This window comes from Chelonoidis abingdonii, chromosome 1, assembly GCF_003597395.2.
Source record: "Chelonoidis abingdonii isolate Lonesome George chromosome 1, CheloAbing_2.0, whole genome shotgun sequence".
NCBI classification, from domain to species: Eukaryota; Metazoa; Chordata; order Testudines; family Testudinidae; genus Chelonoidis; species Chelonoidis abingdonii.
Window position 1 is genome coordinate 369,940,796 of NC_133769.1, and position 14,385 is coordinate 369,955,180.

The window sequence follows — 14,385 nt, forward strand, 5'->3', positions numbered from 1 at the left end:
TCTCAGCCCCCCAAAAGGCCCGAAAGACAAAAAAGGAAAGGAAGGCCGCGAAGGCCTTGGGAACCCGGATCCTGACCCAGGGCCAGAAGACCGCGCTAGTAGGCAGATGGACATGAGCAGACATCAGAGAAACTACCAACACGGAAGGTGAGCCGGAGGCTGGCCCCAACCATGATGGTGATGAGCCATTGATCCAGACTTTGGGGAAGATCACTGAGGTGAGCAAATCCGCCAATAAGCGCAGGACCCACCAAGGTAGAGGAGGAACTTTGTCACAATATATATTACCTGTATGTCTCTGAGGATGTCACTTGGGCCGCAGTTGTGAGCTGATTGGGCTGCAAGTGGCCCATGGGGCACAGGTTGAGAACCACAGAGTTAAAAAGAGGGAACTCTACTCAGATGGGGCCAACTCTGGCAAAGAACAGAGTCTTGAACTTCCCAGCTCCCAAAGAGAGGCCAGGCAGCCAGCAGAGCCTCTGCCCACCCAGAAATAGGACACGGATCGGCAGCAACACCTGGTGCAACAAATGCTGTCCTTTTTCCAGTCTCCAGGGGCAATGGGGAATCTGACAGCTGTGACTTCGAACTCCACTTTGATCCTGGTAAACTCATTAAGATGGGCCCTGGTGATGACCCTGAGGCGTTCCTTACCAGCTTTGAGCATGTGGTGGTAGCAGTGTAGTGGCCCCCTGAACACGGGGATGTCTGTTTAGCCCCCAACACACACCTGACTAGACCAGCCCAGGCCACAAACCATGGGCTCAACCTGATGGCTGCTCAGGATTACCCCTAGGGAGAGCATTAGGGGCTAGCAAGCAAGGCAATGGCCTGGGGCCCCACGCTACAGGGGGCCTCAAAAAAATAAGTTACATCATATCTCCTGAGTCGCTGTAGGTAAGTGTAATGCAAGTATTCCAGTAATTTGGTCTCGAAACATGGAAATAAATCACACTAAACAGAGGTTTTCAAACTTTGGGGTGCACCTTCCTAGGGGACATGGAGGAATGTTCTGTGGTGGGCAGGGGCGCGGTGGAGGGTGAGTGGCAACATCAAGAGGCTTGGGCTTCAGCCCCGGGTGGCAGGGCTCAGGCTTCAGCCCCGGGTGGAAGGACCACTCCTTCGTTTCTGTCCTGGGCCCTAGCGAATCTAACACCAGCCCTGATTACCAAAGAGTCAAGACCACCTTCCTTGATTATTTGGATATCATGAAAAGAAACTGGTGTTGCTTTCATAAAGAGAATTATCCACCAGGGTCCTGGCCCCAGGTGGTGGCCCAGAGACTGAGGGAGCACTGCTGGCAGTGGCTATAATCCGAGTCTAGCACTTGCTGTTGTGGTGGCTGATAGCTCTGGGCTTCTGCCACCTGCGGCATCTGAGAGCTCCAGGTCCCCTTGCTGGTCACAGTGGCTGAGAGCTGTGGGGTCCCTGCTGGCTGACAGCTCTGGTTCCTTCACCCAGGGCTGAACTAGAAAATATCATGGAGGTCTCTGAAAGTCACAGATTCCATTACCTTCATGGCATAATCTTATCCTTAGTTATGTTTATGAACAACTCATGGTGGTGAATGTGGAAGTGGTGGAGCCCAAGCGACTGAGGCAGTGGTCACTCTTTGAGCCCAGGAGTGAACAACTCTACTTTCTGGAGCAAGTCAGTGACTGTTGTGCCTCCTGCGCAGCGTCAGCTGACTGCTGTTAAATGCTGAAGGTTGGAATGTCGTTGTCTCGGTAACACTATTCAGGCTGCTCGGTGCCTCTGTCCTCGGAGCTCCAGTGTTATCAGTATTAGCAGACAAGGCAACCTGTTAATTCAGCAGACATTGATGTTACTCATAAAGAAAGACAACAGGTATGGTTCAGTGACAAAGACACCTGGCCAGGTTTATTACCCTCAAATCACAATCCTAGCATCCTGGCTGCGTGGTCACAGGTATATTGATGTGAGTACCCAGTGGCAAGGAGTGGCTCAGTCAGCAGCAGGAGTTTCTGCCGTCCCTTAGGCCATACAAAGGGTTAAGGTGAGCTACCCTAACATTTATAAACTGAGGTAAACAACTGTAATAAACAACTTCCATGCCACCTTTTGTGTTTCATGGCTTCTGTTTGTTACCTCCTCTTTTCCTGATATCTTAGAAAAAACATCCCTGTTCATAATAATGTCAAACCATCTCATCATGTACTAGATTGGTATGTATCTGCATTAGCTGTAATATATTTAGGTAAATATCTAGTGCCTAGTACACTAACAACAACTTTGCCACGTTCATGTACCAGACAGTGAACTTGTGAGCATCTGCTTTAATACATGACCTGAGTTTGGTTCGCAGCTTCTGGTTCAGACCTCAGGTCTTGCACCAGGCCCAGTGCTCCAGGCTCTCTCTCACTACTGTCACACTGGCCAGTCATACGAAAATACCTAAAGGCCCTCTCATCTCACTCCCCCATGTTGATAACCCATTTGAAATGATAGACATGGACTTTGTGGGGACCCTAGAGAAGAGTTCTATGAAGTATCAACATATCCTCCTTATCCTTGACTATGCAATGCATATCTCAAAGCCATCTCCTTGTGCTCCATCAGTGCACCTGCCCTCATAAATGAGCTTAAGATATTTTTCTCTGGCATGGTAATACAATGAGGAATCTTTACTGATCAAGGACCCAACTTCACTTTACAACTAATGAAAGAACTATGCGATCTACTGAGGATAAAGACATTAAGAACATCGATCTACCACCCCCAAACTGTTGGATTGGTAGAGCAATTTAACAGAACTTTGACGGCGACTTTACAGAACTGTCTCTTTCAGAGACTGCAACCAGGGTATTTATGTGCAATGCCACACAGATAACAGCATCTTCAGCTTCCGCCATTTTCATGCTCACACTAAAGTGACGGACTTGATTGTTAGGGAGTTCCTCTTCAGTGATGGCTGTGCACTGCTAGCGTGTACCGTTGAAGACATGCAGCTTCTAACTGACTGCTTCTGTAGATTGGCAAAGCAATTTGGACTTTCTGTCAGCCTCAGGAAAACTGAAGTGCTTTATCAACCTGCTCCAGGAAACATGTAGTCTGCACCTGAAATTGCAACTGATAACAAACTGCTCAATGCAGTAGAAGAAAACTTGCTATCTTAGCAGCATTTTAACTAATGATACCATGATCAACAATACAATCATGCAGCACATTTCTAAAGCCAGCTCTGCTTATGGTCAGTTTTGTCACTGCCTGTGGAATGTGAGAGGCATTTGACTTCACACCAAGATTAGTGTTTGTCATGGTAATCTCTTTTCTCTATGGTTATGAAGCACGGACACCCTATAGCAGGCACTTGAAGCAACTTCAGTGTTTCACATGCATCCTCTGCCTCTCATTTGTAACATCATATGGTCAGACAGCATACCAAACATCAAAGTCTCTCATCAGAGGTGCAACTTCACTGGGCTGGTCACCTCATATGTATAGATGATATGTGACTCTTCACAGCCATATTTTATGGACAGTTGAAAATGGGAGTATAAATGCTGAGAGGCCAATGAAAACGATACAAGGACACTCTCAAAGCTTTAAATGAAATAAAGTTCCTACAAGATTGTACAGGAGTTAGCAGAAGCTGTGCAGAGCAGGAGTGGGAGCATAGGTGTGCAGAACTGAATGCCCCTATTCCTTCATTGACTGCGGTAGGTCCAGAAACACACATTGTGTGCAGTAGGATGTGCACTATCCAGATGATAGTGGAGCAGGGTCCTGAAATAGGCAGGAATGCTGCATGAGATTAAAAAGCACAGCTGTACCTCTAGGTCCTCGTATGACCCTCATCACTGTTGGTCCCCTTGTAGGAACCTCACAGTTAAAGGATTTTTATCCTCAAAACCCCATGAGGAAGGGAAGTGCTACCCCTACTTTACAGAGGGGAAAATGAGGCAAAGAATAAATTATGAGCGGACACGTCCAAGGTCACACAGGACATCTGTGGCCAAGTCAAGAATTGACTAGGTCTCTTGAGTTCCAGGCCAGGGCATGACCCTCTAGACCATAGTGGGAGGTTGTCAAAGGCACAAGGGCAGTAGGCACCAGAGTCCTACTGGGCAGCTAACTCACATCTGTGCCTCTGAACATCTCCCTCCACCGTCCATGTCCTAATTATGCCCTGTGCAGCGAATTTAGCAGTCCCCGGGCTTCAGGGCACATGCTTATCACTGAAGGGGGCTCAGGAAGCTGCTCCTGCCTGTGGCACAATATTGCACTATGAGGAGTTTATGACTAAGCAGGTGCAATCTTTGCTGCCCTCGGTGAGAGACAGGCTTTCAGATGGGAGGAGCTATCTCTCTGTCTTTGAAACAATGATGTGCGAGAGCCATTCCATTACATGTCGCATTCTCAGGGGCCAGCGCAAGGCCCATATGCCGGGAGGGGAGGAAGAGGAGATGCTCAGATTCTATGACAGGGATGGGCAAACTATGGCCTGCGGGCCGGATCTGGCCCCTCAGGGCTGGATCTGGCCCATGGGATTGCCACTCCTGTGGTGCCGTGGGCCCTCCGCCACACTGGGGGGCCGGCACCACATCCCTGCGGCCCTTGGGGCAGGGGCACAGGGCTCCACGTGCTGTTCTTGCCTATGAGTACATCCTCCAAAGCTCCCGTTTGCCAGGAATGGGGAACCGCAGCCAAGCATTTCTTCTCTCCCAGGGGAGGCTCTCAGGCTGCAATTCTTCAGGGTCTATTTTCTGCTTGTCCAGTTGCTCACAGATACGAGGGAATTCTCTGGGAGTCCTGGCCAACCTGACCATCCACAGGAACTGTACAGGGGAATCATAAAGGTCGCTGTCCAGCACAGCAAGTGTCGGACATATGAGATTAATACCCTGATTCTCAGGGCTCTGCCTTCTGTCGCAGTGACATTTCCTCTCTCTGCTGAGTGGATTGTGGTGAGTTGCCGGTTTCTGCATTAAAGTTAGTGCTGAGGGCTCAGGAGAGGTTCCAAGGTCAAGTCAAGAACCATCTGGGCAGGAATTCAGCAGTGGGCAAACCTGAACTGTTTAGTATTATAAGAAACACCAAGGGATTTACCCGGTAAAATTGGAACTACAAATGTATTGGGAGTAGTTTAGACAAATATTTGTTTGTAAGATCAGTTCCTTTTGTCACGCTCTGTCCTTCTATCTGTCTCAATAGCTTCCTTTTTTGGGGCTGCGTGGTTTTTCCTCTGATTCGCTAAAGTTTTCCAATTCAGCAGTTTCACTGCCCTTTTAAGAAGTGCAGCCAAAGCCTCTGCAGTGGGTATCTGTGTTACCAGAGGGTTCACAAGAAGAATGGGCCCTATACTGACCAGATTCTACTCTCACATTCTACCTTCACTGAGTCACTCCAAATCGACACTGACCTCCCTGAGAGAAAAAGGTACTCTGCTTTGATCCTTTTGCTATCACTTAAAATCCACTTTTCTGTAGTTAAAATTGTATTTTGCTTTATCTAAATCAGTGATCCTTTGAGTGAAGTGTCTGGGGAAAATCTCAGTTTAGTTAACACAGGCTTGTGGCATAATCTTCCCACATCAAGGGGAGGGCAAACTCTATTCATTAGCTTACATTGTACAGATCCCTGTGCAGTGCAAGACAGTATCATTTTGGTTTATATTCCACTGGGGGCCGTGAGATTGGATCTGAGAAATTGGCTGATGTTTCCTGTTTGTACTTGGGTGGGTTAGGTAAACCCTCAGGTCGCTCAGTTGGGTATGTGATGCCATCTGCTGTCATGGTTGGTGATAACAGAGCCCAGAGAGGCTGAATCACCAGCAAAGCAGTTTGAAAAAGGTCGAGCCCAGCTAGGTGGTTAGAGGGGTGCAGCAGTTCCCACAGCTCCGAAACTGCAGCTCGGAGATGACAGCCCATCACAATCATACACTCCAGAGCCCAAATTAGGCCCCCAAGCACCTGTGATGCAGCCATGGGGGGAGGAGGGGGGACTGTAGCCCGAACAAACAATCCAGATATAAGAGTTATTTGATTCATTTACCACTGTGTTCTCACTCCAGCAGGGCACAACTACCTAAAATACCACCCCACTGAAATAGCCCCAAGGCAACAGATTAGGGAAACTCCAAAGCTGTTCCCTCATAAAATGTGGGATACCATGTGAGATGAACTCCAGGTCATTTTGGTCCTGGGAGTGATGAAGAAATCATACAGGGAGTGGAGAAGTCCTGATGTGCTAGTTCTGATGCAGGATAACACAATCCATTTCTGCGTTGATTTCTGAGACACCAAACAGTATTGAAATTTGATGCTTACCTGATGCAGAGAGTAGATGAACTACTAGAACAGTTTGGAGTTGCCAGATATATATCCACTTTCAACCTCACAAAGGGATATTGGCAAATACTGTTGATGCCAGAATCCTGAGAGAAGAAAGCCTTTTCCATGCCCTTTGGCCTGTATCAAGTCAGGATCATGTCATTTGGCCTCCACAGGGTGGCAGTGACTTCTTAGAGGCTAATGGACTGAATATCACAATTACATGGGTAGGGTGCAGTGACATGCTGCTATGATCAATTGAAAATGGCTTTTGGTCCCAGCCCTTGTGGCATCATTTCCCACACACAGTGCAGATAGCAGTACATTACACAAAGAAAAGAAGGCCATCCCCAGTTGCTAGGCTGTGTAGTAGGAAGAGGGCCTGAAATATAATCCCTTGTAGCAGAGGCCTGGTGTAAGGCCTGAGGCCTGGGCTAAAGTAGTCAAAACTTTGCAGCTCTAAAGCAAAGTTAAGTTGTGAGCGAGGCGCAGGCCTGGCTCACAGAATTTGGCAAGAACAGGGCTGATATTACAGAAACGCACATTCCTAAGTAGTGCTAGGCACAAGAATATACAGGCAAACTAGGGCTGTCAATTAATCACAGTTAACTCACGCGATTAACTCAAAAAATTTAATCACAATTAAAAATATTTAATCATGGTGGTTAATGAATGAAAGGTGGTTGAAGCATGCAGGGGCATACAAACGGCTCTATAAGCTAAGAGGTGAAAACATTATCTAAAAGTTCTATCTGGCAGGAAATACTTTGCAATGCCAACTACAATAGTGCCATGCAAACACCTGTCTTCACTCTCAGGTGACATTGTAAACAAGAAGCAGGCTGCATTATCTCCTGAAATTGTAAACAACCTTGTATGTCTGAGTGAATGGCTTACCAAGAAGTAGGACTAAACGGGCTTGTAGGCTCTAAAGTTTTACATTGTTTGTTTTACTTTTGAATGCAGTTTTTTTTTTACATAATTCTACATTTGCAAGTTCAACTTTCACGATAAAGAGATTGTACTACAATACTTGTATGAGGTGAATTGAAAAAATACATTTTATTTTATTGTTTACAGTGCAAATATTTGTAATAAAAGTTTAATATAAAGTGAGCACTGTACACTTTGTATTCTGTGTTGTAACTAAAATTAATATATTTGAAAATATATATTCAAACATCCAAAATATTTAAAATAAATGGTATTCTATTGTTTAATACACGATTAATCATGATTAATTTTTTTAATCGCTTGACAGCCCTAATGAAAACACATTCCAGAAAGGTGGTACCAGAACACCTTGATACCAAACACATTCCCCAAAGATAACAGGAACACGCTGACCCATCTTAAGGATAAGGTCAGGACGACAGCATAATGGACCGACCTGTACAAGGTAATGGATGGCCCCTAAATATATCAATGGGTCTCACCCCAATACATCAGAGGCTGGCACCCTGATACATCAGGAGTAATACATAACGTGTTTGTATATGTGTATAAAGTTCTATCTCAGAGGTAATGTCTTTGTCTGAATGAGGGAAAAATAGAAAGTCTCGCCCTTCACTGTCACAGGCATCCATGTGTATCTGTAACCACTGATCTGGGGCATTAGCACCTGGTCTTATCGGCCGTAAACCTGACCAAGGGCCTTCGCTGAAAACCGAGTCAGTGGATTTATTGGGCAGTCCAATCAGAGTCTGCTGTATGGGCTATCTGGCCAGAGTCAGTGCAGCATGCAGAAAGAACACACACACACACAGCCAAACGTCTCTCAACAGGCTGAACAGTTTAGAAGACTCAGTTTGTCCTAACAATCTGAACTCCTGTTATCAGCAAATCATTGCTTCACTACCAGGGGAGACTCTCAAGCTGAAGTTCTCCAGGATCTATTTTCTGCTCTTTCTGCTGCTCATGGAGCTGAGGGAATTGTATGCAAGTCCTGGCCAATCTTAGGGTCTGCAGGGACTGTTCAGGGGAATCATAAAAGTTGCTGTTCAGCGCGCTGATACTCAGACATGTGAGATTCATACGCTGATTCTCAGGGCTCTGCCTTCCTGTCGCCGTAAGGAGATTTCCTCTCTGCTGAGCAGGATTTCAGTGAGTTGCCTGTTTCTGCATTAAAGTTAGTGTTAAGGGCTCAGGAAGAGATCCAGTGTTCAAGTCAAGAACCATTTGAGCAGGAATTCACTAGCACAGTGACTTGAACTGTTTAATATTATGAGAAACTCTAAGGGATTTACCTGGTAAAACTGGAACTACAAATGTACTGGAAACAGTTTAGACAAATACTTGTTTTTAAAATCAGTTCCTTGTCTCTTACTGTGTCTTATCTGTCTCAGTAGGAGAGCTGCTGAAATCTCAAACTCACAGGCTAAGAGCTTGAGAACAATCAGGATAATCTTTTTTCAGGGAGGGAGAGGGATCTGCTTTTTCTGTACCCCTGCGTCTTTGGGTCTGGAGAGGATGAGAAGCACCAAAAGGCAGTAAAAATAAAAGCATGTTTCTAGCTTAGAGGAAACCAGGCAATGTTGGAAATCTCACTGGGGGAGGTCCAGGAATTGAGTGTATATGTGTGTGTGGGGGTAGTGGGGGAGTAGTCATGCAGTATCCAGATCACAGTAGTGTTGAATTCTGAAGCCAGGTGAAATACAGAATGGGCATCCTGCCTAATGCACAGACCAAAGAGGCGTAACAAGGCCTGCTGGGATGAGGGAGGTGTCTCAGACTGAAATGTAACCTGGACCACACTGTAGCACACTGTCTCTGACATCGTCCCCCATCCAGACCGTCCCTCGTTCCATGAATAATCCTGCTACAGCCTCGTGGCAATGTCAGCAATTGCCAACATGCTTGAGGAGGGTATGTCCGGGTATCCCATGGGCTGCAATACATTAAAGGTTTGTATCATTCTGAGGAAGAGTTACTCACACTGGCTCCTTTTAGTCTCCACATCCTCTCTCCCTCCTGCCAGGTCTGTCCCTCTGTTCTTCCCTGCACAAGTTGATCTGCTGCTGGGGTTCCCTTCACTCCCAGATAGGCAGTTCAGGCTGATCTCCCCCTTTTCCCCAGTGCAGGCAGACACTGAGTTTAACCTACTCTGAGGAGATATTTGTGCGAGCTGTCACTGTAGTGTACGGCACCAGGTTTTGGTCCTGGCTGAAGAGCAACACTTTGTGACAGGGCAGGATATTCTGGGCATGGGCAATCTACATAGAGAAGTGGCCAGTACTGGGTGTTGTGAGGTCAGGCAGGAGGTGTACAGGGACAGGCGGGCAGCACTGGGGGTTGCAGGGATGTGGAGCAGTAGGTACATGGACAGGCAGGCAGCGCTGATGAAAGTAGTTCTTTCTTTGTGATTTTTGGTCTCAGGCCAGCGCTGTGTCCTCTCCTGGCCCCAAGTGCATTTGGAGAGGTCTCAGGGTCTCTTTCCCCTGGCAAGCCTCAGAACAGCATCCTGGGTGTCATAACATCTTCTCACCTCTTTTGTTTCCAATTGTTGTTGAATGTTATTTGCATAACTTCAGGCATTTCAGTGGCACAAAGAACTAGTGATCTTTGCACCTTAGCTGCTTCAACCTCCCATCATATCTGGACCCCTGTCTGTAGTCTCCTTCCCCATCCCAGGCTGCCTTGATTCCAACAGCACGCTGGTTGCCAGTGTGTTCTCCATGCTTCCCAATCATTCATGGCTCCCACAAGCTCCAAGCCGACCCACACTCCTCAGAACACTTCCCGTGCAAGGGGCAAGGTGCTTCCCATCAAACCTGCTCCCTTGGCTAAAGGGGAGATCAATGACTGTGTCTCACTGGTGAGAAGTCTCACACATGAGTATCAAATGCCAAGGCACCTGTGCTGCTTCTCTTGTTACACCCCTACACAGGAACAGCTCACAAGCTAAGAAATATGCACATTATATAGTGAGAGCCGGAAACTCTGGGACATGTGAGGGCCTAGGAAAATACAGATGCCATGTGCAGGAGCCACCATCACTCAGAGAGGGGACTACTGTGACACAGACTTAATATCAGGATGCTCTGGGATCATTTGCTTGCCATTTCTGTTAGCCATTAATGGTGAGAGTTGTACATTCATCCTCAGTGTGCAGATTTTATGGGGTAAAGTCATTATTTTTCTCACCTAAAACTTTCATTCATTCAGTGCCTCATGGGATCCCTCAGCCTCATGAAATACACAGTGTAACATTTTCAAGGCACCTTCAGTAAGCTCAGGCACGAGTTTTCAGGCAAAATGCTTCCAGCTGACTCACGGGGACATGTTGGTAGATTCCAAGGCCTGAAGGGCCCATTGTGATCATCTCATCTGTATAACACAGGCCTGAGATTTCCCCCAAAATTACTCCTAGAGCAGAGCTTTTAGAGAAACATCGAACCTTGATTTAAAAATTCTCAGTGATAAAGAATCCACCAAGACCTGTGGTAAATTGTTCCAATGGTTACTCTCATCATTTAAAAAAAAAAATGCCTTAATTTCATTCAGAATTTCTTTAACTTCAACTTCCAGCCATTGGATCCTGTTACACCTCTGTATGCTCGACTGAAAAGACTATTATTAAATATTTGTTCCCCATGTAGGCACTTAGACTGTTATCAAGTCACCCCTTAAACATCTTTGTTAAACTAAATAGATTGAGATCTTTGAGTGTATCACTGTAAGGCAGATTTTCTAATCTATTACTAATTCTTGTGATTCTTCTCTGAACCCTCTGCAGTGTATTGACATACCTTTTAAATCGTGGACACTAAAACTGCACACAGGATTCCAGCAGTGGTCACATCAGTGCCAAATACAAAGGTAAAATAATGTCTCTACCTCACCTTGACATTCCCCTGGTTATCATTCCAGGATCACATTAGCTCTTTTGGCCACATGGTCACACTGGAAGTTCATATCAGCAAATCTTCTTCAGAATCATCGTGCTTTCCACAATAGTTCCCCAACATAGGCATAACCTACATTCTTTGTTCCTAGATGTAGATATCTACATAACTATGTTAGAACACATATTGCTTGCTTCGCCCCAATTTACCAACCAATCCAGATGGCTCTGAATCAGGGACTTGTCCTCTTCATATTTACAATCCCCCAATTTTTGTGTCATCTGCAAACTTCATCAGTATTCAGGAATGAGAAGGGTTAGCAGCTGAGTTGCTAACACATGTCTCTGCTTACCCATGTCAATTAACACCTGTAAGTTATGTCTCAGACAAAACTGGGTACCTGCAAGAAAATGTCTCACCAAAAGAAATAAGGGAAGTAACAGAGGTGCAGGCCTGTAGCCCTAAATAACAAGACCCTTGTGCCCTTCCTGCCCATTCTGGTAAGCACAAAGTCATAGACCAGCATGATAATGTCTGTTTCCATGGGAGAAACTTGTATACTTTCCAGCATAGGAATGGCACCATGGATCAGACCTATGGTCCATCTAGTCCAGTGTCCACTTTCTGACAGTGATAGCCCCAGGTGTTGTAGAAGAAGGTGTAAGAAACCAAGCAGTGGGTGAATGGGGGGGATGACTTAACCCAGGACCAGCTTATCAAGCAGGTGCTTAGGCCTGCAGCTCGGGAGCAGGGCGGTACTTTTAGATATTTGGCAGCAATTCGGCAGAGGGTCCCTCACTCCCACTTGGAACGAAGGACCTCCAGCTGAATTGCCGCAGATCGCGATCGTGGCTTTTTTTTTTTTTTTGGCTGCTTGGGGCAGCAAAACCCCTGGAGCCAGCCCTGGTTTAACCATCCTGAGAGTGGCACCCTACAGCTAGAGATTGGCTTGTGCCCTGAAACACATGGGAATATTGGCTTTCCAAAATATTTATTTTGCTGTAACTATTGTAACTGGACAGTCTCACTATCCATGTAAATGTCTAAAACCTTCCTGTGTCTTCCTTAGCTCATGGCCTCAACTACCTCTTATGGCAACGAGTTCCTCAGTCTAATTAGGCATTGAGTGAAGAAAGCATCCTTTTTGTATCTGTTCTTAATTTGCCACATTTCAGTTTAAATGAATGTCCACTTGATCCTGTGCTATGAGACAGGAAGATTCTCAATCTATGCTCAACCATTTAGCTTTTTATAGAATTTTCTCATGTCCTCTCTTCTTCCTCTCCTTTGTAAGGTAACAATCCAAGTCTTTTCAACCTTTCTCTGTATGAGAGTTTCTTTGGGTCCTTGATCCTTCTCGTTGCCCTTGCCTGAACCCCTGTAGTTCTGCAATATCCTGTGAGAAGGGCACCCAGTGCTATGCAGAAGAGTCCAGAGGAGGGTGAAACATAAACTGATCTCATGGCACTGTATTATCTGTATGATTTCCCATCCTACTCCTTCTGGATCCCAATGTTTTACTTAGTTTCTGTCCAGGCATGCACTTTGAGCACGGTTTCTCTGAGCTATGTACTATGACGCCCAGATTAATGTCCGGAGTTCATATAGTTAAATGAGAACCTTCTTAGATGTTTGAAGAGTTCAAGCTTTTCCTTCCAATGGGCATACATGTTGCAGTTATTGACATGAAAGTGAATAATCTGATGCTATCTGCAAATGTTGCCACCTCACTGCTCACTTCCTTTTCTAGATTTGTAATAATTATAAAATATTTAACCTACTGTTTGCTATAAATTGTGTAACCAACCCCCCTCGCTGTGCTTCTTTCCCTTCACAGGCACCTTGAGCATTTCTGAGCCTGATTGATATATCCACCACCTCATAGCAGCTTTCAACCTCACGCCCTCTGACCCTTCAACATTCATCCTAATGGGCATCCCTGGCCTGGAAGATGCTCATGTCTGGATTTCCATCCCATTCTTTACGCTCTATATTATTGGCCTGTTGGGAAATTTCATGATTCTGTTTGTTGTGGGCAAAGAGCAGACCCTGCACAAGCCGATGTATCTGTTACTCTGCATGCTGGCACTCACAGAAATCGGCACGTCTACCTCTGTTGTGCTGAAGGCACTTTGTATATTTTGGTTTAATTTGAAAGGTATTACTTTGGGTGGCTGTCTCACCCAGATGTTCTTCTTTCATGCAGGTACTGTGATGCACTCAGCCATCCTCGTGACAATGGCCTTTGATCGCTATGTCGCCATATGTAACCCTCTGAGATACTCCACCATCCTCACCAATGCACGAATAGCTAAGCTAGGGCTAGTGGGTTTGATAAGAGCTGTTTTCTTCGTTCTGCCCCTGCCCCTGCTCCTGATCAGGCAGCCATTCTGTGCCAACCACATTATCCCTCATACATTCTGCGACCACATGGCTGTGGCAAAAATGTCTTGTGGGGACATCACAGTCAACAGGATGTATGGCTTGGTAATACCATTTGTAGTCAACATGTTAGACCTGACACTCATTGGCCTCTCCTATGGTCTGATCATCAGGGCTGTCCTGAGAATCTCCTCTAAGAAAGCCCACCGGAAAGCCCTCAACACCTGCACAGCCCATATCTGTGTGATGCTGATGTCCTATCCTTCCTTCTTCTTCTCCACTCTGACACACCGGTTCAGTCAGGGCATTGCTCCCCATGTTCACATCATCTTAGCCAACCTCTATTTCCTCCTCCCCACCATGCTCAACCCTATCATTTATGGCATCAAAAACAAAGAGCTTCTTGAGAAAGTGGGGAAATACACCTGCAGAATGTGCTCACCTGGGGACCACTGACTTTAAACCTGCGTGACAAGAGGAGGAAAGAATACTTCCTTGTTAATCAAGGGCACTCTGTCCGAGTTTGGCTGACCTCAACATTGTGGAAGTTTGCAGTCCGAGAAGCTCTTCAGACTTAACATCACTCCATCACCAAGCACTGCTCTCTCCGTTGCTGAGTTCCCTCTTTCTGATTATCACCTGACCTCTTTCAACATCACCCATCAGTCCCCATCTCTACACAGCCTGTCACTTGTCCTTTCTGTGACTTCCTGACCTCCAGAAGATTCTTCAGTTTGCTGAAGCAAGGCAACTTTCCATGAGACTCTTTGTGAACAGCTTTCTTGTTCAGTTTGATGAACTGAATCTACGCTTTCTGATAGCCAAAGACAAAGAAAGCAACTGCAGTGCTGAACTTCTTTGTCATA

The 14,385-nt window shown here is 46.0% G+C and overlaps 1 protein-coding gene across 1 annotated transcript; it reads left to right on the top strand.

The window, feature by feature from the left end:
• The first annotated feature begins 9,127 nt into the window (after positions 1 to 9,127).
• LOC116836866 (olfactory receptor 52E8-like) lies at positions 9,128 to 14,145 on the top strand. Its single transcript, XM_075067858.1, is given in 2 exon segments — positions 9,128 to 9,158; positions 12,975 to 14,145. Coding segments are annotated over 2 exon segments (1,032 nt in total). The 3' UTR covers positions 13,976 to 14,145.
• Positions 14,146 to 14,385: the final 240 nt, after the last annotated feature.